Raw genomic sequence first — 27,908 nt, forward strand, 5'->3', positions numbered from 1 at the left:
CCCTGGCAGCACCCAACACTTGTGCCCTGCCCCATGCACATGTGTGTTCTCCTGCCACCTGCTCTCTCATGCAGGTAGCCACTCAGACATAATCTCACGAAGGAGCTAGGCCAGTATCTTTGCCAGCCCAGCAGTACCTGGGTTCTCCTGCATTCCTGTCCTGACCCCAGGGCTGGGGGCACAGGCTGAGAATAGTGACTGGGCTGTGCCAATGCTCATGCTGGGACTAAACCTGGAATCATGGCTAGAGGGTCTTGTCCCTCCACTCAGGCTCAGACTGATGCCAGATTTGAACTAGGGGGATTTTGCTTTCCTTTGCCTCAGATCTCTTGAGTATCTATTAACAACCTTTTATAGCAGCAGGACACTGGTGGCCACAGTCCCCCTGCTTTCCCTGTGGCAGGGTCGGGTGTGATGTCTGGTGTTGTGTCAGGACTGACAGTCATTTTATGAAGAATTTAGATGATGGATATGTCTGGGCTGGTTTGGACAGGACTGATCTTGCCTCAGCCAGTGGATTGGCATGACCTCTGGAGGTCCCTTCCAGCCCCACATCTCTAGGACTGTATGATTTCCATCCCCACACCTCACAGCTTCTCGTTGGACTTCCCACAGGTACTGGGCTTCCCTGAGGAACCTGGTTGTGTCTCTCCTCAACTCCATGAAGTCCATCATCAGCTTGCTCTTCCTCCTCTTCCTCTTCATCGTCGTCTTTGCCCTTTTGGGGATGCAGCTTTTTGGGGGCCAGTGAGTAGCCAGGGGAAGGGAGGGAAAGGAGGGATGCCCATGATCCAGGCCAGATCAGCTTCTCAGGCTGCCTCCCCCTTTCGCCCCTCCAAGCCATCCAGGTCTGTGGTGGGGGTACCAGCAGGCTCCTTCCAGCCAGCTGCCCCTCACAGCGCTGCCTGGTGGGGGAGGCTGGAGTGGTATAGCAGGAAGCTCTCCCCACCCATAGTCTTCCTCCATTCTACCCCTGCCTTGGACTCCCCTTCAGACACAGAGACCATCCTGGGGGCCATATGAGACTAATGCTGGTGGGTCTGGTGTCTCTCCTGCTCAGGTTCAATTTTGACACTGGGACTCCAGCCACCAACTTCGACACCTTCCCGGCAGCAATAATGACTGTGTTTCAGGTGAGGCTTTGTTGGTGCTTGGCAGGTCATCGCACATGGAAAGGGAAATCGGGGCATTCCTGGACAGGCTATTTCCCATGTACCCTCCATGTATGACCTACTGTGTGGATCACAACCCCAGCTCATCCCATCTCAGCGAGTCCCTGGCTGTAGTCTTGACAAGACTTTGATGGGATTTTCACCCCCTGCTTGGGGTGGGGGGACTTGTCCTTTCACCTTCCAGATCCTGACGGGTGAAGACTGGAACATGGTGATGTATGATGGCATTAAATCTCAGGGCGGCGTGAAGCGAGGGATGGTGTTCTCGGTCTATTTCATTGTCCTGACCTTGTTTGGTAACTGTATCCTTTATTCCCCAGCCCCGAGAGGGGAAACCAAGGATGCAGGGAAGGGAGCAGACTGCAACCTGGGACTTCTGAGTTCTTTCCCTACTCTGGGCCTGAGGTCTAGGGCTTGGCATGCAGTCATGCTGTCTCAGTTTTATTGCTATCTCTGCCACCTCCAGATACCTTTCCCTCTCAGCAAGGGGGAAGCTGCGGGGCTGGGAGAGCTAATCCCTTTACCTGTGACCTCTCAAGCATATATTAGCAACATTTTATAGCAGCAGGACATTAGCCACCCTGTTCAGTGCTCCTGCTGGGACTTAAACCAGGGGGGTCTCAGCTAGAGAGTCTTGCTCAAAATGATGCTGCATTTGGGGTCAGGAAGGAATTTTATCCCCTGATCAGACTGGCATGGACTGGGGGAGGTTTTGCCTTCCTCCATAGCCAAGACACGGCCTCTGGGGTCTCTTGAGCATATATTAACAACCTTTTACAATAGCAAGATACCGGACACCACGGTCCCCCTGCTTTCCCTGTGGCAGGTTCAGATGTGATGTCTGGTGCTGTCAGGGTTGCCAGTAGTTTTACAAAGGGTTTAGATGACATACTTGTCTGGGCTGGTTTGGACAGTGCTGATCCTGCCTCAGGCAGGGGATTGGACTAGATGTGACCTCTGAAGGTCCCTGCCAGTCCCGCTTATTTAGGATTTCTGATTTCCTGGAGCTTTGAATGGGGCTATTTGTCTCGGGGTGTGGGCATCAGCCAGGTTCTAGGTAGTTGTGGGGTATAGGAGCTGCTGGGATGTTGAGGTTGGGATAGACCCCAGGTGCTGTGCATGCCGTCTGTCCCTATTCAACTCTCAGAAACTCAGCACGGGGACCCTGATTCTGCTGGTGCTGGGAGATGGAGCCACTGGGACCTTTCCTTGACCCACCACCAAGACACCCTGCTGAATGTGTTCTTGGCTATTGCTGTTGATAACCTGGCCAACGCACAGGAACTTACCAAGGTGGGGTGGCTTCTAGGGCAGGGGGGGGACAAAGTGACCAGGGAAAGGTGGGTGGGGGTGGCAGCTGGGAGATCTTGGAGTCACTTTAGGGAGCATCTCAATGGCTGAAATGTGATGTGGGGTTTCACTCACACTGTGGCCTGAGCCAGCAACAAACATTGATGGGGGCAGGAGGGCTGGAGAAGTGGAGGATGTTCCCCCTGCCTCATAGCTTCCCCCCTCTGCATCCTATCCCAGCTCATCCCTCCCTCTCTCCCTCCCTCCCTCCCTTCCTTCCTTCCTTTGCAATTGTCCCTTGTTCTCCCATCTGACTAAGACTAAAAACAGATTGGGTTTGTCCCAAGCTTTTGACTTGTGGGGTTGTCCCAGGCTTCAACTCCCATCAAGCCAGGCAAAGGAGAAGGTGATGGGAACAGTCACACCAGCTTGAATGGCAATTAACTCCAATTAGCCTTGACTGTCCAGGGGAGAGAATGTGCCCTCTCTGTACTTCACAGGCATTCAGTGGCTAAAAACAGACAATTGGGTATTAGCTGCAGCCCAGGCTGGTGATGTACTGGGCTGTACCAATGCTCCTGCTGGGACCCAACCCCAGAGGGTCCTGGCTAGGTGTCCTTTCCCTTCACTCAAAGTCAGACCAACGCTGCTTTTGGGGTCAGGAAGGAATTCCCTACCCTAGTCAGATTGGTACAGATTTGGTGGAGTTTGCCTCTACCTGGGATCTCTTGAGCGTCACCGTTTTCCAGCAGCAGGATTTGGCCTCCACGGTCCCCCTGCTTTTCCCATGGCAGGTTCGGGTGTGATATCTGGTGTTATATCAGGACTGATGGGCATTGTAAGAAGAGTTCAGATGCTGGATTTGTCTGGGATGGTTTGGACAGGGCTGATCCTGCCTCAGGCAGGGGGGTGGAATTGAGGTGACTTCCAGAGGTCCCTTCCAGCTCCATGTCTCTAAGATTGCTATGAGGCCAGGTTCAGTTTTAAGCTGTTTTCTCTCTCACGTCTCACCTGTGGGGCCAAATGCAGCGATGGGGGTAGAAAGGCCTGGGGGTGGGGAGCAGAGAGTCCGGTCTGTGCCCCTCACTCCAGGTTTGTGCTCTGCAGGACGAGCAAGAGGAAGAGGAGGCAGCCACACAGAAGCTGGCACTGCAGAAAGCCAAGGAGGTGGCCGAAGTGAGCCCCTTGTCTGCAGCCAGCATGTCCATTGCTGTGTGAGTGTTGCGCATGCTGTAGGCCAGGGCCTGGCTTCTTCCCTGGGCTGCTTGCAGCCAGGCCTGGGGCCTGCTTCCAAGAGGGGTGCAGCCCCTGACTTAAGCCTGGGGCTGAGAAATGCCCAGGGTCTCTGTGGGACACAGGGCAGGAGCTGTCACCACAGAGACCTCCAACCCCCATCCCCAGAGGAGCTGTCCCTCCAGCCCCAGCCTCTGCCAGCAGGGGGTACTGTGGGCTATGTGGGCAGGAACATGGGGTGGGTGGGGGGAGCTTCCAGCCCTAGGAGGGGGCACTGTGAGAGCATAAGGGCAGGAGTGCTGGCTGTGGAGTAGCTCCTGGCCCCTCCAGCCCCATCCTCTGCCAACAAGGGGCGCTGTGAGCCTCAGGGTCAGTCCACCAGGCTGGGGCGAAGGCCAGATCCCAGAACCTGCTCCTGTATTTTTTGTCTCCCCTGCTCCTCCGGCTTCAGGAAAGAGCAGCAGAAGAACCAGAAGTCCTCTAAGTCAGTGTGGGAGCAGCGGACAAGCGAGATGCGCAAGCACAACTTGCTGGCCAGCCGTGAGGCCCTGTACAATGAGCTGGATCCCGAGGAACGCTGGAAGGTATCCTATGCCCGCCCCTCCCGCCCCGACATCAAGACCCACCTGGACCGGCCACTGGTGGTGGACCCCCAGGAGAACCGCAACAACAACACCAACAAGACACGGCCCAGCGACCCTCCTTTGGAGCCTCGCTTTGGGCCTCCGCGGGCTGAGGACTTCCTGCGCAAGCCACCCCGCTACCACGACCGGCCCCGGGACCCTGGCAGTGGTCGCACCTACCCACCACCCGAGTCAGGGATGCCGGAGCTGCGGCGGCCCCGCAGTGGGAGCCACGAGATGGAGCCACCTGTTGAGGAGCGGGCCTATCATGAGGCCGACCTTGAGCGGCTCAAGGTGGCTGAGCCCCCCCGGCGGCACCCACACCGCCAGACCGGTGGTAAGGAGAGCCGCGGTGGGTCACCCCGAGATGGTGACCGGGAGCACCGGAGGCACCGGGGGCACCGGCGGGCAGGCGAGGATGGGGGTGGCACCGATGAGGGGCCCAAGCCTGAGAGGCGCCCACGGCACCGGCCTGGGGAAGGCGAGATGCCAGATGGTGAGAGACGGCGGCGGCATCGCCATGCTGCCCAGTCCACATATGATGGTGATGGCAAGCGGGAGGACAAGGAGAGGCGGCATCGGCGTCGAAAGTGAGCAGGGGACTCCCTGGGTGGGTGGGGGGCAAGAACCACCACCCCCATGCCCTCTGGTTTCTGTCAGGAACTGGCATGGTAACTGAGTGGGTGGGAAGCAGAAGCGGGGGAGGGGGCTTGTGCCTAAAGGCTGGGGCATCCTAGTAGGATAGAGAAGGGTGTGGGGAGGTGCTGGACAGTCAGGATGGGCAAGGAAGAGTCAGATGCCTCTCCCCTGCCCACCCCCTCAGCTGCTATGTCCCACCCCAAAAGCAGCTGCAACCCAGCCATCTCTATCAGCCCCACCCCTCCCCCCCACCAGCCTGTTCCTTGGCTGACCTGGCTGTTTTCCCTGTGGGTTTTCTTTCCCTGCCCCCCAGAGAGAACCAGGGCCCTGTCCCAGTGCACGGCCCTCACCTGTCCACAACGCGGCCCATCCAGCAGGACATGGGGCGCCCAGAGCCACCAGTGGCTGAGGACATTGATAACATGAAGAACAACAAGCTGGCCACCACGGAGACTTCCAACCCCCATCCCCAGAGCCCCACCAAGCTGGGCAACCATGCTAACTGCACCCCCAGCCGGGCCCCTGATGCCCTGGGCCAGCTGCCCCCCAACTCCCAGAACGTTGCCAACCGCTGGGCTCCTGACAACCCGAGCCAGCCCTCCAACCCCCGGCCCCCCAAGACTCCTGAGAACAGTCTCATCGTCACCAACCCTGGCCCCCAGAACAACCCAACCAAGACAGCCAAGAAGCCTGAATACACAGCTGTGGAGATCCCCACCACCTTTCCGCCACCCATCCACAGCACTGTGATGCAAGGTAGGGGCTGGGGCCAGGACATGGTGGGGCCTGTATCCAGCTGCCTTTTGACAGCTGGTGGATGTGGAGGGATCAGCCACTGGATGGCAGCAAGGCTGGGGAGGGTTCTCCAGTCAAGGGTTGGGAGAGCCAAGGGAGGGTGGATGCTCCAGGGACTGTTTTGTGAGGTCTAGGAGGGGCTGAGGCTGCTTTATAGGGGAGAGATCAGAGCAGGAGCAAAGGCTCTGGGGCTTCTAGCTTCCTGGGTGTCTCTCCACAGCTTACAGGGGCATGATGGGCCATCTAGGGAAAGCTTTGATTTGTGCCCTGTCTGTGCCCACCCCCATGCCCCTTCAGGGTGTCAAGGCCATGTGGGGGCCTGAACCTGGGCCTTGGGACTCCTGCCATTTGGCCCTTGTCTACAAGCCCCAGGAGTGTTTGCTCCGACTCTGGACCCCAGCCCTGGGGCCAGGGGCAACCCCTGCGGGATAGGCCAAGGCATCTGTGAGCCACAGCTGCAGGTAAATCCAGCCCTGAGCCATCACGCTAGCTCTGGCCCTGGCTCCAGCACCATGGCAGAGACAGGAGCCAGCTGCCTGCACAGACGGCTGCAGTGAGCAAGCTTGTGTTCCCAAACAACCCTCATCACCAAGCAAACAGGCCTGAGTGCCAGCTGGGGAAGCCTTGCCTGAGAGGTCCGGCCTGGCTCCAGCCCCCTACTCTCTTGCTTGACAGAACACCTAGAGTGGGGCACAATGCTCCAATTGGTGCCTTGCCCCTCTTGCATCCCCAGCCTGGTGGGGTCACATTATGGGAGAAGAACCCAAGCCTCAGGACTCCTGGGTTCTGTGCCCAGAACTAGGAACTTAGTCAGCTTTCACAACTGGACAGAGATCTCAGAGGCTTGGTAGAGAGTCCCTAAATATATCAGCTTCATGTGTAGCAGCTAGTAAAAAAGGCCTGTAAAAGAAAAGCATAATTTGGAAGGGAACTGACAACAAAACAGGACATTTGGGGTGAGGAAGGGATTTTCCCCTCTAGTCAGACTGGTATGGGTTGGAGGGATTTGCTTTTCTCTGTAGCGGGGGCACAGCTTCTGTCTGGGGTCTCGAGCATATATTTACAACCTTTGACAGCAGCCGGATGTTGGCTGCCACAGTCCCCCAGCTTTCCCTGTGGTAGGATCGGGTGTGATGTCTGGTGTTGTGTCAGGGGTGATGGCAATTTTACAAAGAGTTTAGATGCTGGATTTGTCTGGACTGGTTAGGATTGGTTTGATCCTGCCTCAGGCCAGGGGTTGGACTGGATGTGACCCTCAACTTGCCCATCCAGCAGGCAATGCCACACTCTCTGCCTGTCTATCAGGTCCTAGCTAGTTCTGGCACTGACTGCTCCCATACCCCCTGCAGTGAACAAAAATGCCAACCCTGAACCGCTGCCCAAGAAGGAGGAGGAGAAGAAGGAGGAGGAGGCTGATGACCAGGAGGAGAACAGACCCAAGCCCATGGTGCCCTACAGCTCCATGTTCATCCTCTCCACCACCAACCCGTGAGTTCCCCCCTAGCCTGGGGCAGAGGCTGAGATGGACCCTCACATATATGACACAGGCGGGCTGGCACCCAGTTCCAATCCCTGTCTTTGGTCACTGTCTAGAATTTGGGATTAAAAGCTGGCGTGGCAAGGAAGGGGGAGATACAGGGCTAGATGCGCCTGTTAAGTCCAGGGCATGTCTGTGTGCCTGCGTGTGCAGGAACTTGGGGCCACATGGGAACATTGGCTATGTCAGGGACACTAACTAGGGTGTTGTGGACCTGGTGACCAGTTCCGATGCACCCACAGGGAGGAGGGAACATGGGCTGGAAGGGTCCAGGGGGTCTTGCCTGAACTGCAGGGGATGGGGGTGAGGATTCTGGGGAGAGGGGGGCACTGATCTGAGCTGGTACTGTGGAGTGGGGATGGGCATCTGAGCACTGGGGGGCTGTTTGTCAGGTCAGAGCAGGTGGGAAGTTAAGCTGAACGGACCTGTGATAAAGGCCTGGCTGCCCTGGTTAGTCAGGGATCAGGGGGCAGGGAGAAAGGACCAGGGACCTGGGGGGAGAGGGGGAGGCAGGGCCCCATGAAGGCAGAGGGCGTTGGGGTTGGCAAGACCCTATAGGGATGGGTAGATGGAGCAGGAGGGAAAAGAAAGGCAGGGATTCAATCTGGGCAGGGACAGCAGCCTGGGTGTTCAGCTGGGGAAGGGGGCATAGGGATCTGGGATAGATGGGGAGGCAGGCACCCAGCAGGGGCTGGTGTTGGGCCAGGAAAGGGGGCAAGCAGGACTCCATGGGGGAGGGGTCTGTGTCTAGCCAGCCATGCCCTGAGCGCCCCATGCCTGCCCATAGCTTCCGCCGCCTGTGCCATTACATTGTGAACCTGCGCTACTTCGAGATGTGCATCCTCATGGTCATTGCCATGAGCAGTATCGCCCTGGCTGCTGAGGACCCTGTGCAGCCCAACGCCCCCCGCAACAACGTGAGTGCCCCCCAGCAGTCCCCCACCCTGTCTCCCATGAGACTTGCTGGTCCATGCCTGCCCTCCTCCTCCCCCATTTGTCCCTGCATGGATGAAACATGAGGATAAAAATAACTGCAAATCCAGGCCACAGCTCACCTTATTCCTTGAGACCTGCCCAGAAGCCCAGGGGGAGCACCCTATGTCCCCACAGTACAGGACCTTGCATGGGACAGGCTGACCTCTGTGCCCCTGGTGGCTCAGCCCTTGGGGTCTTGGGGATGTTGGGCTGGAGTTGTGGCCTGGGATTGACTAGTGGCAATCCCCAGGGTGGAGGGAAGGCATGCGGAAGGGGTAGAAATATGGCTGGAAAGGGGGGCATCCCCAGCACCAGCCCGCAGACCTGATCCTGCCAATGCCCAGCTTCTGGGCAGTGCTGCAGCAGTGCTAAAGTAGGTTAGAGGGAGGCAGCCATCAGCATCCAGCTTATGCTGCAGTTTTCTCCTGGGCCAGCTCCCATGAGGGCTGGAGAAGGGGGGGAAGACAAGAACTAGAGCAGTCAATGGGGAGGAGGAGAGGGGGGAGAATACAGCCCTCCTTGCGCTCTCCTGGCCCAACCAACAGCACCCAGGGACCCTTCCACCTGCACCGCAAAACCCCTTTCTTGGATCTAGGAATTTGAAAAGGGAGGTGTAGGTGGCACGGTGCCTCATCCTATATAACACAGCATGTTGTTTTCTCCAGACACATAATAAACTAGAAGCTTTACTCCTCTGCGAGGGGGTCTGGGGTCACATTTCTCAGCTCAAGATGGAAGCAAAACAAATATCACTTTATTGGAACATGCATTGATTTGTGTATCCTATATTATGTCATAAAAAACACAACCAGGGAAAAGAGAGTCCAGAGCTGTCATTTTGTTAGGCCATTGTCATTGGAATAAAAGGGACATCTCTTTCAGATCCATAGAACAAACATTTTTCCTTCTCAGGTATCTTGCCAGGGCCTGCAGTCCTTCCCTGGGAGTGATTTCTGGCCCTGAGCTAACGTTAACCTGAGTTCAGTGTTTCCATCCCTGAGTTCATGCATTTAGCTAGAGCTCAGAACAGTCTGCAGGGCTGAGAAATAGAACCTATGTGACCAGGAGAAGCAAACAGACAGGAGAATGGGAGAAGAAAGGGCTAGCTTGATTGGTGGAACATCAGTGCCATTCATATAGGAGGGAGGGTCATTAACAGCTGTGTAGTGAAGAGTTTAGCATGAATCAGGGAGATGATAATGAGTCGTGAAGTCAGTGGACTCCCTCACTGATGCCTGAATAAAAATGCCGCTGCTGTTGCTCCCAGGCAATTGTTTTTCTGGGGAGAACCAGGAATCCGGGGGAGGGGGGGAATGACTGCACCACTACACCCCCACCTATATCCACCCTGGCTCTGCCGGCCCACACAAAAGCCCAGCCCCTGGGACGCAGCCATTTCTAGGGAAGAAACAACTCTGGTGACAAGACGGATGGGAGGCCTAGGTCCATCTGCCCCTTGCAGGGTGGGTCTGGGCAGCATGTCACACATCCTTCTGGGCTGTGGGGCCTAGGCGATGGTCCCTCTGGTCCCTGCCTGGAGAGCAGAGCTGGGCAGATGTCAGGCAAGCCCCCCCAGTCCCTCCTTGGTCCTTTAGCCTAGTCTGAGCAGAGGGTGAGATACAGGGGCTCTGCTGGTCTCCATGACACACCATCAGCTTCTTCCCCACTCCCCCACCAGGTCCTGCGCTACTTTGACTATGTCTTCACAGGCGTCTTCACCTTTGAGATGGTCATTAAGGTGAGTCCGGCTGGGGCTGGGGCTGTTGCGGCATCTAGGGCAGAACTGGTCAGGCAGCTGAGAGCAGAGGCTGGGTGGGAGTGGCAGGCTGCTGGGGGCCTAGGCTGCACTGAAGTAAGTCTGGAGTCGCTTCACCAACTGCATTTACATGGGCAGAACTGTGGGATCTGTGGGGGACAGATCCACCCTGCTGTAGCATCCCAGCCTTGGGGCCATTGACCAGCCCTTTGTGACCTCCCACCCTTACATAAGAACTCCCATTTACTGGGTCAGACACTAGGTCCACCTTACTCAGTCTCCTGTGTCCCACAGCAGCAGAGAGTGGATGCTAAAAGGCAGAGTGAACTGGGCATGACCAGGGTTTCCCCCCATTCCTCTCCAACTTCCAGCCTCCAACATTTAAGTCTAGGAAATTCTCATTTAGAATCTGTGCCCTTCACTCCAGTGCTCAATAGCTACTGATGGCCCTGTCCTCCAAGAATGTGTCCAACCCCTTTGTGAATCTGGCTGAACGCTCAGCTTCTACCACATCTGGTGGCAATGAGTTCTGCCTTTTAATTACACTGAGTTCCTAGAGATGTCCCTCTGAGTCAAACCCCCAGAGGTCCCTTCAAGTCCAACCCCCTGCCTGCAGCAAGATCAACCTTGCCTCAACTATCCCAGACAAATCCATCATCTAAACTCTGTAAAACTGTTAACCCTGACACAGCACCAGACATCACCCCCAATCCTACCACAGGGGAAGCTGGGGGACCACAGGAGCCAAAGTCCTGATTCTATAAAAGGTTGTTAATGTATGCTCAAGAAATGGCCTCCTCATTCCATGCTACAGTCCCTTGTTCTTCATAGATTTCATAGACATTAGGACTTGAAGGGACCTCATAAGATCATTGGGTCCAGCCCCCTGTCCAAGGGTCAGGAAGTCAGCTAGGGTCAAAGCATCCCAGCAAGATAAGCATCCAAATGCTTTCCTGGGAGAGATCATAGCTCATAAATCCCCGTGGACTTTCTTTTCATCCTTTGATATTTTGTAAACCCTTGTCATGTCCCCTCAAGTGTCTCTTTTAATGGGCCTGACCTCATTAGTCTCTCCTCACATGGAATCCCCTCCATGCCATGAATCATCCTTGTTGCTCTTCTGTGGACCTCCTTTAGTTCTTCTGTGCCCTCTTTGAGGCCTGGGGACCAGACCTGGGCCCAGAATTGGAGGTATGGATGCCCCATGGATGGATAAAGGGGTGTAACAATCCTCTCTGTCTGATCTTTGCCTGGGTCCCTCCACAGATGGTCGACCTGGGGCTGGTTCTCCATCAAGGTGCCTACTTCCGGGACCTGTGGAACATCCTGGACTTCATCGTTGTCAGCGGTGCCCTTGTGGCCTTTGCCTTCACGTGAGTGTTCTGTCCTCTCTCCCATTACCTTCCAGTGCCAAGGCAGGCCTCCAACCCCATATCCTGGGCTTTTCACCCCTGCTTGGCTCTGGATAGTGCATGGAAATGTGGCACCTTCCCCACTACTCCCCAGGCTGCAGCACTGCTTCCAGCCCCGTCACCACCATCTGCCTGCTGTAGACCTTGCTCTGGGGCGGAGCAAATGGGGCATGTTGGTGGTCTTTCCCTGCAGGGACCCAGGGTGAGACCTGAGTAAAGGAACAAGTTCTAGTGGTCAGAGCGGGGCATCCAGACACCTGGGTTCTCTCTCCACCTTAGACCTCTGTGGCAGTCTTATTCTTCCAATGTTGACCCTTTGCAGTGCCCACCCTTAAAGGATCACCCCAAACCCATGGGTGAGGCCCTAAAGGCTGAATCCAGCTGCCCCGCACCCTGCTGCCGAGAACTTGGGGTCCCCCCTCCACCCACCATTAATGGCCGCCTTGTCTATTTCATCTCCTACCTGCCCATCTCTAATCAGTTTCATCTGACTGCCATTGCCAGCTTGGAGCTGTGTCGCTATTTGGGGTAACACATGTGTTACATGTGTGCACATGCGCACACACACGGATTGTTGCTGTCCCGTGCTGCATAGCTGTGTCGCTTGGTCATGCCTCCTGCTGTATGCAGATCTGTGTTCTTCTGTGTTGCTTTGCCCCCACCACCAGGCTCCACTGCTGGGCCCACCCAGCTGGGGGCCCCTGGCCCCCAGGGGGAGAGGAACTGGTTGCTACCCTGGAGCCAGCATCTTCAGGCAGCCACCATGGGCCACTTGTGCACTCTTTCCCCTCCTGAAACTGGAGGGACTCTGAATTAATGGGAGCAGGAGTCTCTGGCCAGCAGGGCTTGGGATCAGTCCTTAAGGCCCTGCTACACATTCAAATTCAAGCTGGATAAAAACCAGCTATAGAGCTGTTACACATTTTAAAGTGCCAACTTAATACCAGGTTGGCTCTTTTTATAGCTGGATGGCTGTTTTTATGGCTTGCTAATTCGTTTGGGCATGGCCGAGCTACATTTATTATGCAATTCACCAGTTAATTGTGTGATAATTATTTTGCACATGTGGCCAGTCTTACTTTGACGGACTGAGATCCCAGTCCTTCACCTGCAGGAAGGGAGATTAGGACCAGGCCCTCCATGCTTTTTGAGGCAGTCTCCCTGCAGAGAGATCAGACCTTTGCCAACCCAACTCTCTGCGCTGTGCAAGCCCTCCAGTACAAGGGAGGCATAGACCCCCTAGCAGGATACAAACTCCTGTCTGCAAGTTCATCACCTCAGGCTCTGACTGGGGCCCAGCTGTCCCCTGCATCTACCCCAGCTGCAGTAAGAACATCAGCAATGCTATACTAGGTCACACTGGCTCTAGAAAGGGATGTTGTCTAGTGGTTAGAGTTGGGGCCGTAGGACTCGTGGTCCTCTCCCTGACTCCCATAAGAACACCAGCAGTGCCATACTATGTTATACTGGCTCTGGAAGGGGATGTTGCCTAGCAGTTACAGCAGGATCTGTAGAACTCCTGGGTTCTCTCCCCAGCTCCCATAAGAGCATAAATTCTATACCAATGCTCGGTTTTGCCCAGAGTCCTGTCCCTCACAGTGGCAGAAATGGATGCTGTAGAAGGAAAGCATGGAACCGGGTATCTCTAGAGTGATCTATCTCCTATTAACACCCTCACAGCCCCCTCCTGTGACAGTGAATTCCACATGCTAACAGCACGTGGCTTTAAAAAATCCTTACTCTTATGAGTTTCAAATCTGTCGCCTACTCACTCCAGCTGGTGTCTCCTGGTTCTAGTGGCCTGGGACTGGGTGAACAACAGCCCCCTGCTCTCTTGGTCTGCACCTTCCATGATTTTATAGACCTGCAACTCTGGTCTGAGTGCTCCTGGCACCCGAGTTCTGCCCAGCCCCAGCCATCGGGCCTGGGCAATGGTCATGGGGACAGCCACCGGTGGTGCCTATCAGGGCATGTTGTGTGTGCACAAGATTGTCTCTTACTTCTCCTTGTCTCTCCCCTCTCGCTGCCTGGTGCCATAGGAGCAGCTCACGGTAAAGTGTCTCTGTCTCTGCTGTAGCTCCCCCACTGTCTATCTGTGTTTCTCTGTTTCCGTGTGCCCACTGCTTTGACTGGAAGAATGTGGCCCTCCTGTGCTCAGGCCAGGGTCTACCAGCTGCCTTCCAGGTCTTGGTACTGGAGCAGAGCTCCACAAGGGATATGTGTCCTTCCACTCCCCCCTGCCCCTATGTCATCAGGGCTCTGGGAGCCAGGACACCTGGGTTCTCTTCTCTGCCCCAGCAGAGAATATTGCCTGGTGGCCAGTAGCCATTTAGCAGCAACAGAACAAAGGAGCCCAAGAGGCAGGACTCCTGGGTTTTCTCCCAGCTCTGGAAGGGGATGTTATCTAGCAGGTACGGTGGGGACCGTAGGACTCCTAGGTTCTCTTCCCAGCTCTGGGAGGGGATGTTGCCTAGTGGCTACAGTGGAGGTGGGGAGGGGTCATAGGACTCCTGGGTTCTCTCTCCAACTCCCCGAGGGAGTGGAATCTCAGGGGGCCAACAGTGGATTCAGTGCCAGGACTCCTGGGGTTCTAGTCCCATTCCAAGCAGGAGTGTGGCCAAGTAGGTGGAGTGGGCAGAGTAAGTGGTGGGGAGTGAGGTGGGAGCTGAGACTCCAGGTTTCTGTACATGCCTTTGCCCTGAACTCCCCGAGTGGCCTGGGGTGAGTCCCAGCTCCATTCTGTGCCTCAATTTCCCCAGCTGTAGGCTGGGGCTAATTGCACCTCCTCTGTGACAACTGACAGGAGCTGTGGAGGGCAAGCCTCTCCTGCACATGGGAGCCTTTTTCCCTGCCCAGGGTCTCTGGGGCAACGCTGTCCAAGGGGGATGGGACCTGGGGAGGAGGTGGGTGTGCCAGGGCCAAAAGTATTGCCAGCCAGGAGAGTGCAGGTCTCCCAGACTGGACACTCACTGCAGCAAAAAACCTGCATGGAGGGAAAGGAGCACCAGTGACTATGTAGCAGGGATCAGGGCTTCACATGGCCTCCTTCAGGCTCCATTGGCCTATAGAACCAGCTAGGGGCTATGCCCTGAAACCCCCTCTCTCCGCCTACCACTGAGTAGAGACTTGGTGGGGTGGCTGGACAGATGGATGAACCGTTGCCCTGGATGGACAGAGGGCAGAAGCTGGGGGGTTGCTAGGAGGCTGGGAATGGATGGATGGGTAGGTGGGACAGATGGAGGGAGGAGTGGATGGATGCAAGGTGGATGCAGAGAGTTTCTGTCTCCATCTCACCCCCTTCCCTCCCCTCTCATCTCCCTCCTGCAAATCTCTTCTCAGCAGTGGCAGCAAAGGAAAGGACATCAACACCATCAAATCCCTCCGTGTCCTCCGTGTCCTTCGGCCCCTCAAAACAATTAAGCGGCTGCCCAAGCTCAAGGTACCAGCATCTGGGGGGCCATGGAGTCCTGGCAGCTGGAGAGGGTGGGTGGGGGTTGCCAGGGACTTGATGGATGGGACTGGGGGAAGGTATAGGGGGAGAAGGGGAATAGAGCTGGGCCTGGGAGATGCAGAGCCCAGGAACTAGTCCTAGTTCTGTGGGGAGTGGGGACTAATGGTGAGAGCTGGGGAGAAATAGCAAGCTGAGATCTGGGTTCTCTTCTCAGCTCTGGGAAGAGGCTGGGGGGCAGGTTGGCAGTCTGGATGCCTGGGTTCTATTCCTACCCCTGCCACTGCCTCGAGGTGGGCAGGTCACTTTTCTGTCTGGAACCCCACTCCCCAGTCCTGTCTCTCTGTCCTCTTGGTATTTAACCCCTTGGGAACCAGCCAGGTAGTAGAGATCAGGGGTAGCCCAATGGGCTGGGGTGGGCAGCAGTCATCCTGCCTTAAGTGGGTGGTTCTCTGCCCCACAAGGTCCCAGCCAGTGCCCTGATACCAGCCTTGACCATGCGGATCCTAGGTGGCACCCAGACCCCTGCCAGGGTCACACCCCACTAGTAGCCAGGAGCTGTCTAGCAGCAGCAGACCAAAGGAACCCAAAAGGCAGGACTCCTGGATTGTCTCCCAGCTCTGGAAGGGGATGTTGCCTAGTGACTGTAGTAGGATTCCTGGGTTTTCTTCCCACCTTTGCAAGGGGATGTTGCCTAGTGGTTACAGCAGGGGGGTTCATAGGGCTCCTGGGTTCTCTCCCATAAGAATATCAGCAGTGCCACACTAGGTTACACTGGCTCTGGAAGGGAGTGTTGTCTAATAGTTATAGTACACACCATAGTACTCCTGGTTTCTCTCCCAGCTCTGGAAGAGGATGTTGCCTTGTGCCCTGGGGGGCACTGCCCTGACCATCCCCTCCGGAGTCCCCTCTAGTGCTCTGACCCTCTCCCAAACCCAGGGTCCTGCCTGGCATCCTGACCCCCCTTGGGATCTCACCCCATGCCATGATGTCCGCCCCCTCGGGTCCTAGCTGACACCCTGACCCCCTCAAGATCTCACCCTGTGCCCTGACTGTCCACCTTGGGGTCCTGCCTGGCACCCTGACCCCCACCTCCCCATGCCTCCGGCAGGCTGTCTTCGACTGCGTGGTGAACTCCCTGAAGAATGTACTCAACATCCTCATCGTCTACATGCTCTTCATGTTCATCTTCGCTGTGGTGGCTGTGCAGCTCTTCAAGGGCAAGTTCTTCTACTGCACCGATGAGTCCAAGGAGTTTGAGAATGACTGCAGGTGTGAGACCCCCACTTCCCCTGGCTTTATTACTAAGCCAGGGGCCTAGTGCTGTATTAATCAGTTTAAGATCACAGCAGAAGCAAACAGAACTTTATCAGAACATCCACGAATCTGCCATATTCTATATTAAGTTTAAAACACCACAAGCTAGGCCAGATATAGTCCAAGGACAGGGTTTCATGAGTCTTGCTGTCTTTGTTAAACGTTCATTTCTTATTCAGTGTCATAAAACAAAGTCTAACCTCCTCAAGTGTCTTGATGGGGCCTCCAATGCTTCATGGTCAGATATCTCCATGCCTGAGTTAATGTTCACCCGAGTCTGTGTGATCAGACCTGAGTTAAAGTTTCTTAGCTGGAGGTAAAAACCATCTTCTGTGCAATAAGAGAGAGAAGTAGTTTGTCAGGTTAGTTTGAAGTCAGTCAGAAGGCCAGTTAGAGGTGCACCTTTATAGACCAACTAAATAAGATACATATATGGAGAGAGAGAATGCTTTTGTGAACCCAAGTTCACTTCATCAGATGGTGTGAAAGTTTTGAGTAATGGAAAATCAAGAACATAGAGAGCAGGATGCAGGCCAATGGCTTGAAGTTGTAACAACATTGGTGTAGGTTGGATGTCAAAGAAAAATTCTTCTCTTCTAGAGCAGGGAGGCCATGAAATAGATGCCAGGGAAGCTGTGGACTCCCATCATTGGAGGGGTTCAGGGAGAGGTTGGACAGGCACTGGTTGGGGATGATCTAAGTGCAGTGATGTCTGTGTACTGCCATTAGGATTTACCAGGCTTCTGGGCTTTGTTGGTTGTGGAATGGGCCTGGGAGGGAATTCCACCGCCTGCCCTTCTTGGTGCTGTAGGTGTCGGGGGGTTTGAAACCTTCCTCAGAGGCGCTGGGTGTTGGCTGCAGCCCAGGCTGGGGATGGCGACTGGGCTGGGCCAATGATCCTGCTGGGACTCAACTGGGCTAGGGGGCCTTGCCTCTGTGCTCAAGCTCATATTGGGATCAAGAAGGAATTTCCCCCCTGCTCAGATTGACATCTCTATGAGTCTCTATGATTTCTGTGATTCTCTTTGGTTCTTTGTGACTCTCTGTGATTTCTATGGACACCATTAAAAAGGGGCAAGGGTCATTAACACCAGTGGAATGACAAGAGATTAGTAAAAAACTTGTAGATTATGTGAGCCATGAATCCATGGACTTTCTCAGCACTGCCTGAATAGATGCCACTGCCCCTCCCAGGCAAATGGTTTGAAGTCTGGGTGGAACAGGGATCAAAGGGGGTTTCCTCTTTGCCCCCAGAGGCGAGTACCTGGTCTACGAGAAAGATGAGGTGAAGGCAGAGAAGCGGATGTGGAAGAAGTATGAGTTCCACTACGACAACGTGCTGTGGGCACTCCTTACCCTCTTCACCGTCTCCACAGGGGAAGGCTGGCCTCAGTAAGCACCAGGCCCCCTAACTGTGCCGCAACTGGGGCCAACACTGGGGTGGGATCCTGGCCATGCCAGGATGGCTTTGCTGATAGGGTCTAGTGGGGTTTAGGGTCTCCAGATGTGTGGGTTCTATCCTCAGCCAAGTCTCACCTGCTCTGTGATGGGATGGGTAGAACATGGGGCTGGGACTCAGACACCTGGGTTCTCTCCCAGCTGTGCATCTCACATGCTTTGTGACCAGAGCTGGTGGTGAAAATGGATGTGTATTTACACCTGTGATCTAGCCCTAGCCCCACCTTTATAGCAGGAATTTCCAAGGCTGTTGGGAGGGTATTTTTATGGGGTGCTGTGATGCCTCTCATCTCTCCTTCCTGTCTTTCTCTGAGATATTTCCACCTTCCTTCCCCCCCCACCTCCTTACAACCTTTTTTCAGAGTCCTCAAGCACTCAGTGGATGCCACATATGAGAACCAGGGCCCCAGCCCTGGATATCGCATGGAGATGTCCATTTTCTACGTGGTTTACTTTGTAGTCTTCCCCTTCTTCTTTGTCAACATCTTTGTGGCTTTGATCATCATCACATTCCAGGAGCAGGGAGACAAGATGATGGAGGAATACAGCCTGGAGAAGAATGAGGTAGGGCCTTGGGGCTGGGGTCAAGAGGGAAGGGCTCATCTGAGGCCTGAACCCTGTAGAGCCAGGGTTGTGGATACGGGGTAAAACTCACAGGGTAACATGTGGCTCTTCTCTGCCTGGCAGGGTCCATCTGCCCAAGAAAGGGCAGGATCAGGGGGTTAGCTAAGCAAGCAGAGAGCAAGTTCCTTGCTAGCACCTCCCAGATCCTGCATCATGTTTCTCTGGGGAGCAGGACACACCTCTCAATCCCCCTCCCTCCCATGGCATCTGACACCAGAATCTCATGAGCTGGGCCAGGCTGGCTCTGGATCCCTGTCTCTGCCACCACCCCAGCTGCAGCATGTGTTTCCCATCTTCCACAGAGAGCCTGCATTGACTTTGCTATCAGCGCCAAGCCCCTGACACGCCACATGCCCCAGAACAAGCAGAGCTTCCAGTACCGCATGTGGCAGTTTGTGGTATCCCCACCCTTCGAGTACACCATCATGGCCATGATTGCCCTCAACACTGTTGTCCTAATGATGAAGGTGAGTTCCCCTCTATCCCTGCCAAGTTGGAGGCTGACATCCCATCCCCTCACCCATGGATTTTGAAGAGGGCGGAGGCTGCAGATAGCATGGTGACCCATCAGGTTTGATGCAAAACCTATTTCTATCCCGTTAGAAAGCAACAAAAAGTTTGCTAATTAGCCTACGGCTGTTTTAGAGCATGAGACCTGCCATTTCCTGGGTCAGAACCTAGCTCCCTCTTGGTCTTCTGTGTCATCAGGCAGCAGCAGAAAACAGATACTGAAAGGGAGAGTGAACTGGGTCTGACCAGGGTTTTTTTCTCCCCTCACTGTTTCTCTCTCACTTGCAGCCTCCAGCATTTAAGGTCTAGTACAGGGGTTCTCAGTCCCTGGGCCATGGCTCAGTGCCAGGCCATGGCGGGTCAGCTACCAGTCCACAGCATGGTCAGTTGCTGGACCAGAAGTGGCTGCGGACTGGCAAACCGTGGCCCCCCCCAGAGCTGGGCGGAGAGGCTGCGGTTCCTTCTGTGTGGCCCGCGGCAGCACAGGGTCTGGCCCACCAAGACTCAAAGGAGGGCTGGGGGGGGGGCAGCTGTACCACTGTACCCCCTTGCATCTGCCCCTGCCCCTCTTGCCACAAGGGATCCGTCACCCCGCCATGCTCACCCATGACTCTTCATCCCAGTTCTATGGAGCCTCAGACGCCTACGAGAATGTGCTCAAGATGTTCAACAACGTCTTCACTTCACTCTTCTCCCTCGAGTGCTTGCTGAAGATCATGGCTTTTGGGGTGCTGGTAAGTACTTGCCTTGGCTGGCTGTATATGAGGGGAGCCTGAGGTTGCCATGGAGAGGAAGGGTGGAGCCTGGTCTTTTCTGCTTCCAGCCCCTTTCCTGCTGGCCCAGCCCCACTGTGGGCTTTTCACATGTTCTCTGTGAGAACCTCACAGGTGCCCTGGGCAACATGGGATGAGGAGCAGGGCCATGTTCATAGAATCCTAGAGACAGGGGGCTGAAAGGGATCTGCTGAGGTCACATCTAGTCCAACCCCCTTCTAGGGCAGGATCAGCCCTAACCAACCCATCCCATACAAAGCCATTTTCCCACCTCTTAGCAACACTACACCATCAAAGCAGGGGCAGGAGGAAGATCGGTTGGCCAGTGCCGGCGCCTCACCTCTACTCTTAGCCACACCTGGAGACTCCTTGGAAAGGAGGGGGCCCAATGCCAGGACTGTTCACTTGGTCTGAACAGCTTCAGGGCAGTTTGCTGTGGATATAGGGTGGCTTGTAGTGGGGAGGCAGAGGAAGGAAAGAAAAACTATGGCCTTCATGAGAGGGCAGAGAAAGCCAAGGATCTTCCCTTCAGCCTCTGCTGACCTATGATCCTGTTCTCACCCAGCCCCTCATGCTGTGTCCTGGCTCCATCTGTCCATCTGCCCAGGGGCAGCTCGGGGGGAGGTATACAGGAAGGTTGGGGGTGCAGGGATGAGGGGACATGGTTCCTCCTTCTTCTCAAGGAGTATTGTGGCCTTAATTGGAAGGGGCCCAGGACAGCCACTGAGTTCTGGTTGTGTGTGTCTATTTCTTTTGTTGTCAGTGTCCATCTGTCTGTCTGGGCCAAGGCTGGGGCATCCTTGGGACTGGGACAGGACACAGCAGTGCCACCCAAGAACCCGCTGGGGGCAGAGCCCCTGGGATCGATACTGCTAAGAGCAAGATCCAGATGGATCATGGCTGGCTTAGATGGAGCCACCCAGGCACCGACTTGGCTTCCCTTTCATTACACCCCCCATGCAGTCAGAATCAGGCCCCTTCTCTCCCTGAAATTAACCCTTTCACCCCCGTCCCCAGATTCCTCAGTGTCTAGAGGAAAGGTAACCTGGCTCTCCCCCCAGAGTGGTAGGGGTTTGGAGGGGGGCCTCTGTCTTTGTTGCTGTGTCTTCTGTGGTGGTGTCGTGGCTGTGGGTGCCGTGTGCCTGTTCCTTTTTCGTCCCTTGTTTCTGTTTTTTCCTTTCTAGAATTATTTCCGTGATGCCTGGAATATCTTTGATTTTGTCACAGTGCTGGGTAGCATCACAGACATCTTAGTGACGGAGTTTGGGGTAAGTGCCAGCATGCTGCCACCATCCCCAGCTCTTGAATGCAGGAGGGGAGGGCACCCAAAGCTGGAGCCAGGAGGGAGAGACCCGGGGGAGAGGGGTGTGTGCAACTAGGCTAAGGACATAGGAGGACATGCCATGGGGATACAAGAACCTGGGAGGCTTTGGATGCCAAACTGACAGCCCTGGAAGGGAGGTGGCCCCCACCTGGAATGGGCTGGGTCTGGAGTCACTCAGCGGCATTGGTGTAAATGCAAAGGAGGCTGTTCAGTTGGAGTCCACTCCAGGGCATTGCGGTGAGGCTGGAGCCAGTCTGTGGGACTAGGGGCTGCTTTCTATCTCCGTTCCCCTCCCATGCAGCCCTGTGGGCTCAGTGATGGCCACAGGGTAGCCACAGGTCCCTCTCCACAGCCACTGGAGGGCCAAAGCTGGACCCTGGGGAGCCTCCCCCCAGCCTCAGGAAGGGCAGGGGAGGAGGATGGGGACCGGGCAGGCTGCGGGTGCTGTATAACGACTGTGTCTCTTGTCTTATCTTCTTTCCATGCTGTCCCTTTATACTGTGCTCACTGCCACTGCCATCCAATCACAATGCACTATGACAACTCCATGTGTCCATCCATGACTGGTCTGTGTGTCCGTGCCAACTGCCCGTCCGTCCTCCCCCTAACCCTTCACCCCCTGGATATCTGCCCCTGGTTGTCTCCTGCACCGTGGCACAACACCCGCCCCCCCTCCCCCCCCAACCCCCTGTGCCCCTCCTCATCTCACCATCACCATCCAGAATCCGGTTGGTTTAGGCTGTTTTGGGAGCTGTAATGCAGCCCACCCTGCCTTCAACCCCTTCAGCCCTGGCCATGTGGCATGCTCACTACTAAGGCTCATGCCTCTCCCTCCATCTGTCCTCTATTTCCCAGCCCTGGGGCTTTCAGGAGCAGAGCTCATAAGCTGTCCTGGCTGGATCTTCTAGCAGAGAAGGAGCAACGTGGCCTGGGTCTGGAAAGGGGGAGTGGTGTGTCCCAGAGCAAGCAGAGGGCTAGAGCCATGGGCAGATCCACAACAGAGGTCCCCAAACCCATGGGTCCCACAGGTGGGGGGTAGATGGAGCACCTGTGGTTTTTGCAGAGGTGACCAGGCGCAGATGCCCACTCCAGGGTGGTCTGCATGCAGCCACCCCCTGATCTGGGGTGTATTTACCCCCCCATATTGGCTCAGGTTCAGGCCCCTTCTCTCCAACTTTAGGGTCCCTGAGAGCCCCACAATCCTTTCACAACTCTCCCCCCAAGATCCTCAGATCTGGGATGTCTGGGGCTGGCTATGGACCTCTGGACTTCATTAGAAGGGATCTGCCCGGGGCTGGGGGATCTAGTGGGTATAGGTCAGAGTAGCACAGGGCACCTGACAGGGTGAGGAAAGGAATGGGGGATCCTGGAAGATCTTCCTTGAGGAGAAGGGGTTCTCTGCCCTGTCCCTTCTCTCTGCCCCCCTTGTCTTCCTCTGGGGGATTTAGCCCCATGCTTCTGCATGTGCCCTGCTTCCAGCCTCTTTCTGCCCAGTGCAATGTCTCAGCCAGCCTGTCATCCTGGTCAAGAGGTGCCATGCATGCCCTCCACAGCCCTCAGACCAACAGGAGGGGTGGCACACAGCTCTGGGGCCACCTATGCCAGGGGAGGGGGGCAGGCCCTGCATCCTCACAGGCACTGGGGATCTCCAGGCTGTCCGTTGCATGATGCTTCCACCCAGAGCATGGTTGGGGCATCACGTGTGTGCTATGTCACGGTCCCAGGGCACATTCTATGTCCCCAGCCCCATGTGTGGTGTGACCTGGGTCCTGTGACATCACATGAGTCTCATGGCATGTGTGGAAGACCACGCCTGACCCCCCCCACCAGCTGCCGGTAGCTTCTGTGGTGGGATTAGAATCTGCATTCCTGGTGCAGGTCCTGGTCTCCAGCTGGGGCCAAGTGAGGCATGAGCCCCCACCCACCTGCCAGGTCCAAGTTCCTGTCCTAGGGGTGGCCTGGAGACTTCTAGGGTGCTGAGGTCAGAGGTTATGCTAGGCTTTTTTGACCCAAAAGCCCCCCCGAAAGGTCATGAAGACTCTGCAGCTTCCATTCCCCTCACCCAGGCTTGTGGGTCCTAGACCCAAGCCCCAGGGTCTCCCCAGCTATGCACCATTCCCCCCACAGCCCACAAATACATCAGGTCCAGGGGGAAATAAAGCCTTGCCCATGCCTCTCTCACCCGCTCTAGCCAGTCACAAGGGAGGATTGCAGTGTGGGGCATGATGCATTTGCCAACCCCTTGCCAGCTCTGTCCCTGTCCCCCAATCCCCATGACTCTCACACTTGCCCAGCCTCGGGGTCTTGCTGGCTGTGTGTGCATGGTCTGTGCTGGGCCACGTGTCCTGCTTGTGTCTGGAAAGATCAGTGCATTTGGTTGTGGGAGATTTGACAGCCCCCCACCACCACCACCACCATGGGACCATCCTAGCTTCCTTGGGGATCCCCCTGTGCCAGGGAAGGGGTCGGGAGGGACATCTAGCTGGTCCCCTCCTACCTCTGTAGGACTGGCTGTCCTTGCCCTTATTTGATGGTGGTGCTGATTGGTTCTCACTCTCATTAATGACTCCAATGAATGATCTGATCCTTGCTGTGCTCCACAGTCGGGATCTGTTTCCTTGTTAGTTAGGGCCTGGCTGGCTTCTAATGGTGCTCCAGCCTTGCTGGTTTCTCCAGCTTGGGGGGGTTTCTCTGGGGCTCAGGGCTGGGTTCATGGTTATGAGTTCCCAGCCTCTGGCTTCCTTCCTGGCAATGATGTGCTGGGGAAGAGGCCATGAGCTCTGTGGTGCCAGCCAGGTGAGTTCCACGGTGGCATCCTGGTTTGCTTATGGTGTGCTCCATGATGCCAGCCTGCCTTGCTCCTGGCTCACTCTGCGGTACCAGCCCAACTTGTTCCTGGTGCCTGTAATGCCAGCCTGGCTCGCTCACAGCTCTGTCCATGGTACCAGCTCGGCTCACTCCTGGTGAGTTTGCTGGTGCCAGCCTAGCTGGTTCACAGTGCTCTGTGGTGCCAGCCCAGCTTACACCCATTGAGCTCTGGTGTCAGCCTGATTTGCTCCCAGTGCCCCTTTCTTGCCAGCCTGGATCACTCTGTGGTAACATCTTGGCACCTTCCCAGAGCTCTGTGGTGCCAGCTCGGCTTGCTCGCAGCTCGCTCCATGGTGCCAGCCTGGCTCTCTCCCAGTGCCCTGAAGTGCCAATCCTCACACCAACACCCCATGGTGCAAGTCCAGCCTGTTCCTGGTGCCCCATGGTGCCAGCTTGGCACAGTCCCAGTGCTCTGTGGTGCTGGCCCCGGTGGCTCATGGCAGCTCTGCTCTTGTCCCCTTATGTCTGCAGAACAACTTCATCAACCTGAGCTTCCTGCGGCTGTTTCGTGCTGCCCGCCTCATCAAGTTGCTGCGCCAGGGCTACACCATCCGCATCCTGCTCTGGACCTTCGTGCAGTCCTTCAAGGTGCCTGGGTGGGAGACGGGGGGCAGGTCAGGGGACTCCCTTGTTGCCCAGCTTAGGGTGGGGGGCATCCATGTGTATTACCTAACCCCGCCCACCCTCAGTTGGTCTCTCTGTCCCCAGCTGCCACCCTTCTGTCTGTCTGTCCTTATCCACTGCCCAGTCAGTCTGTAAGTCAGTCCCTGGTTGATTCATCTGTCCCCAACTGCCCCTGTGACTGACTGACAGTCAGTCAGTCTGCCTGTCCCGGTCCGCAATCAGTTAGTCTCTTTGTCCCTATCCAACCTCAGTTAGTCTGTGTCCACATCGGCCCTTGGTTGGTCTTTCTGTCTGTCTGTCCCTATCTGTCCTTGGTTAGTTGGTCTGTCTGTCCCTGTCTGCCCTTGGTCAGTCAATCTCTCTCTACCTGTCCATCCCTGGTTGCTCAGTCAGTCTGTCCCTGTCTGTCCTCAGTCAGTCTGGTCAGTTGGTCTGTCTGTTCAAGTCCACTCTTGATCAGTCTGTCTGTCTGTCCCCATTTGTCCCTGGTTGGTATGTCTCTCTCTTCCCATCTGCCCTCCCTGAGTCTGGGGCTCAGTAGCTGATGTGTGGAGCAGGGGTCTGGGATTGGGAGGGCAGGGGCTGCCGGGATTGACACATGCCCATCCCCTCAGGCCCTGCCCTACGTTTGCCTGCTGATCGCCATGCTTTTCTTCATCTATGCCATCATTGGCATGCAGGTGAGGCCTGGTGACCAGGAGATTGGGGCGGGGGGTGAGCGGGCAGCGTCAGGTCCTAGGGTATCATGTGGATCCCAACCCATCGCTGCCCTCCAATCCCTGGGCCACCGCAGGTGTTTGGGAACATTGGCATCGATGACAAGGATGATGAGTCAGCCATCACGGAGCACAACAACTTCCGCACCTTTTTCCAGGCCCTCATGCTGCTCTTCAGGTGAGAACCCCTCTGCCTCCCTCAGCTGGACCCTGGGGTGAGGGACCCCTGTGTGCACAGTTGTTGGGTTCCACCCCAGAGGTAGCTGCATCAGCTGGGGCAAGGGGGTCCTTCTCTATGTACAGCTGCTAGCTCCACCCCAGAGGTGGCTGCATGGAGAGCTGGGGGAGGGTTGCTCCCACCCCTCCTAATGCCCCTCCCCCTCCCGGGCAGGAGTGCCACAGGCGAGGGTTGGCAGGAGATCATGCTATCCTGCCTGAGCGGAAAGCCATGTGATGAGAACTCGGGCATCACGGAGCAGGAATGTGGCAATGAGTTCGCCTACTTCTACTTTGTCTCCTTCATCTTCCTCTGCTCCTTCCTGGTGAGACCCCTGGGGACAGGGGCAGGATGCAAACGTGTGTGTGAGCATGTCTCAGGAATGCTGGGGAAGTGTGTGTGCAAGGATCCTATGTGTGTTGCTTGTGTCTGGCTCTGTGTAAAGCAGGGAGGATGTTACCATGTGTGAGCTGGAAGGGGTGTGGGCACCCAGATCACGTGTTATGCATAGTGTTCTGTGTAAAGGAGGAGGTTGCCATGCGTGAGCTTCAGGTGCATTTTGGCAGGAATGTGTGTACCCAGATCATGTATGTGTTACATGTGTAGTGCTATCTGTAAAGGGGTGGGAGTTGCCCCTTGTGTGTGCTAGCAGGGGTGTATGCCCCAGATCGTGTGTTACATGTGGTGCTCTATGTAAAGGGGCAGGGGTTGCCATGTGTGTGGCTGGCAGGGGTGTGTGCCCGTGATCACATGTTATGTGTTTGGTGCTGTGTGTAAAGGAGCCAGGAGGGATTTGCCGTGTGTGAACTGCAGGCATGTACTGGCAGGGGTGTGTGTATCCTGATCATGTGTGTTATGTGGGGTATGTCTAAAGGGGCAGGGGTTGCCATGCATGTGCCAGCAGGGGTGTGTGCCCCCTGTTTATGTGTTATGTATGTGGTGCTCTGTGTAAAGGAGGGGACTGTTGACATGTGTGCTGCACCCAGATCACATATTACATACATGTGCTGGTAGGCCTCATGCTGTGTGGGTGTCGGCACATTGGTGAGCTAAGAGTGCATTGACAAGAGCGCACAAGGGTGGATGTGTGCAGTGCAGATTGCACCAACAGTTGCATGCACGTGTAGGCCCTCTGGCGTACTTCCAAGCTCTTCAGGTGTCGATTTACACACACCTGCCCACATTAGTGCACCACATGCATGCTGTGTGCCCACAGTGGGAGCCACCTGCCCATGTCACCATGCGTGGCCTGTGGAAGCATGTCAGCTCCACTTCACACATTTGGCATGTGGGGAGGGTATCTCTCTGGCTTGGGATGCACCCCTGTGGGCATGTCTACTGCATGTGCTGGCCCATGTTTGGGCAAGAATCCCCCGGAGAGGCAGGGTGATGGGCCTGGGACCCTGGGAGCCCCATGGATGCAACCTGGTGTGGCCCAAGGGGAATCCCCACAAGATCAGGGCCCCTCCAGGTACCTCCTAATGGGTCCATCCATGCTACTGGATCTAGATGCTGAACCTGTTTGTGGCTGTGATCATGGATAACTTCGAGTACCTGACCCGCGACTCCTCCATCCTGGGTCCCCACCACCTGGATGAGTATGTACGTGTGTGGGCCGAGTATGACCCTGCTGCCTGGTAAGGACCCCCACCCACCCCATAGGCATCCCAATGCCCCCCTGACCCCCAGGCCCCGAGAGGGGTTGGACAAGCTGGGGGTTCAGGGGTCCTGGCAAAGTGGGGCTGTGCAGGACAGGGCAGGGTATAGGGGAAGTCTAGCTGGTGAAAGCGGGGGGGCTCAGACACCTGGGTTCACTCCCCACTGTGGGGGGGGGGAGTGGGGTATGCTGTGTGAGAAATGGAGGGAGCTGGGAGCCCAGATGCCTGGGTTCTTGCCCAGTTCTGGGAGGGTAGGTGGGGTGGGGTGGGGTGGGGGACAGGTGGGAGCCCAAACTTCTAGGTTCTCTACTGGCTCTGATATGGGGTGAATACTTGCCCAGCAGCCCCAGGCTCTAATCCAGAGGGCTCAGGAAGGGGCAAAGACCTGGCTGGGTGGGCTCCAGGTCTGCTGCAGTGCAGTCTGGGGGATATGGTTCTGGGGAGTGGCTCACCCAGGCCCCTGGGAATCTTAAGGGATGGCAACATCCCCCACCACAAGATGGGCAGTATTTAGGATCCAAGACACTGCCCCCTCCCTCCCCCCTTAAGCCCTTGGCTGGGTGTAGATCCTGGACAAACTCAGATGGAGCCCAGGAGACCCAGGGCTAGGGCTGGGGCTGGGGAAAAATGCTGTTGGGGTGGGGGGGGGAGGCGGGGACAGGGGGGTAGCCGCCCATTAACATTTGCTTTTCCAATTGTAGGTTTTTCAGCTGGATTCTTTTCCCCCTCCCAACCAACACATACCCCTGTTAGATCTTGGGGTTCCCATAATGCCCTTGTGCACTGCAGAGTGCCTAGTGGACTGCCCTGGCCCCCCTCTGGATAGCTTGCCCTAACCCCGAGCATCCCATAATGCCCTGAGGTCACATAGTACCCAAGGCACTGTACCCTAACACCCTGTAGGATATCCTGCAATGCCCTGGGGTTTCCCATAATGCC

General features: G+C 56.0%; 1 protein-coding gene across 1 annotated transcript in view; it reads left to right on the forward strand.

Moving 5' to 3' along the window:
- The window catches only part of CACNA1A (calcium voltage-gated channel subunit alpha1 A), a 151,090-nt gene that overhangs the window by 104,223 nt on the left and 18,959 nt on the right, over positions 1–27,908 (forward strand). The window contains exons 16-38 of the mRNA XM_090061117.1: positions 616–747; positions 1,061–1,133; positions 1,357–1,474; positions 2,398–2,465; positions 3,570–3,676; positions 4,147–4,908; positions 5,271–5,713; positions 7,102–7,240; positions 8,077–8,206; positions 9,943–10,002; positions 11,287–11,393; positions 14,772–14,871; positions 15,992–16,152; positions 17,452–17,589; positions 18,018–18,219; positions 18,582–18,746; positions 19,413–19,523; positions 20,747–20,830; positions 24,226–24,342; positions 24,993–25,058; positions 25,172–25,272; positions 25,486–25,636; positions 26,821–26,948. Coding sequence (XP_089917243.1) covers positions 616–747; positions 1,061–1,133; positions 1,357–1,474; positions 2,398–2,465; positions 3,570–3,676; positions 4,147–4,908; positions 5,271–5,713; positions 7,102–7,240; positions 8,077–8,206; positions 9,943–10,002; positions 11,287–11,393; positions 14,772–14,871; positions 15,992–16,152; positions 17,452–17,589; positions 18,018–18,219; positions 18,582–18,746; positions 19,413–19,523; positions 20,747–20,830; positions 24,226–24,342; positions 24,993–25,058; positions 25,172–25,272; positions 25,486–25,636; positions 26,821–26,948 — 3,663 coding nt within the window. The remainder of the gene's footprint in view (positions 1–615; positions 748–1,060; positions 1,134–1,356; positions 1,475–2,397; positions 2,466–3,569; positions 3,677–4,146; positions 4,909–5,270; positions 5,714–7,101; positions 7,241–8,076; positions 8,207–9,942; positions 10,003–11,286; positions 11,394–14,771; positions 14,872–15,991; positions 16,153–17,451; positions 17,590–18,017; positions 18,220–18,581; positions 18,747–19,412; positions 19,524–20,746; positions 20,831–24,225; positions 24,343–24,992; positions 25,059–25,171; positions 25,273–25,485; positions 25,637–26,820; positions 26,949–27,908) is intronic.

Source organism: Crocodylus siamensis, chromosome 8 (assembly GCF_052110815.1).
Source record: "Crocodylus siamensis isolate JL-2025a chromosome 8, ASM5211081v1, whole genome shotgun sequence".
In the NCBI taxonomy this organism is placed as follows: Eukaryota; Metazoa; Chordata; order Crocodylia; family Crocodylidae; genus Crocodylus; species Crocodylus siamensis.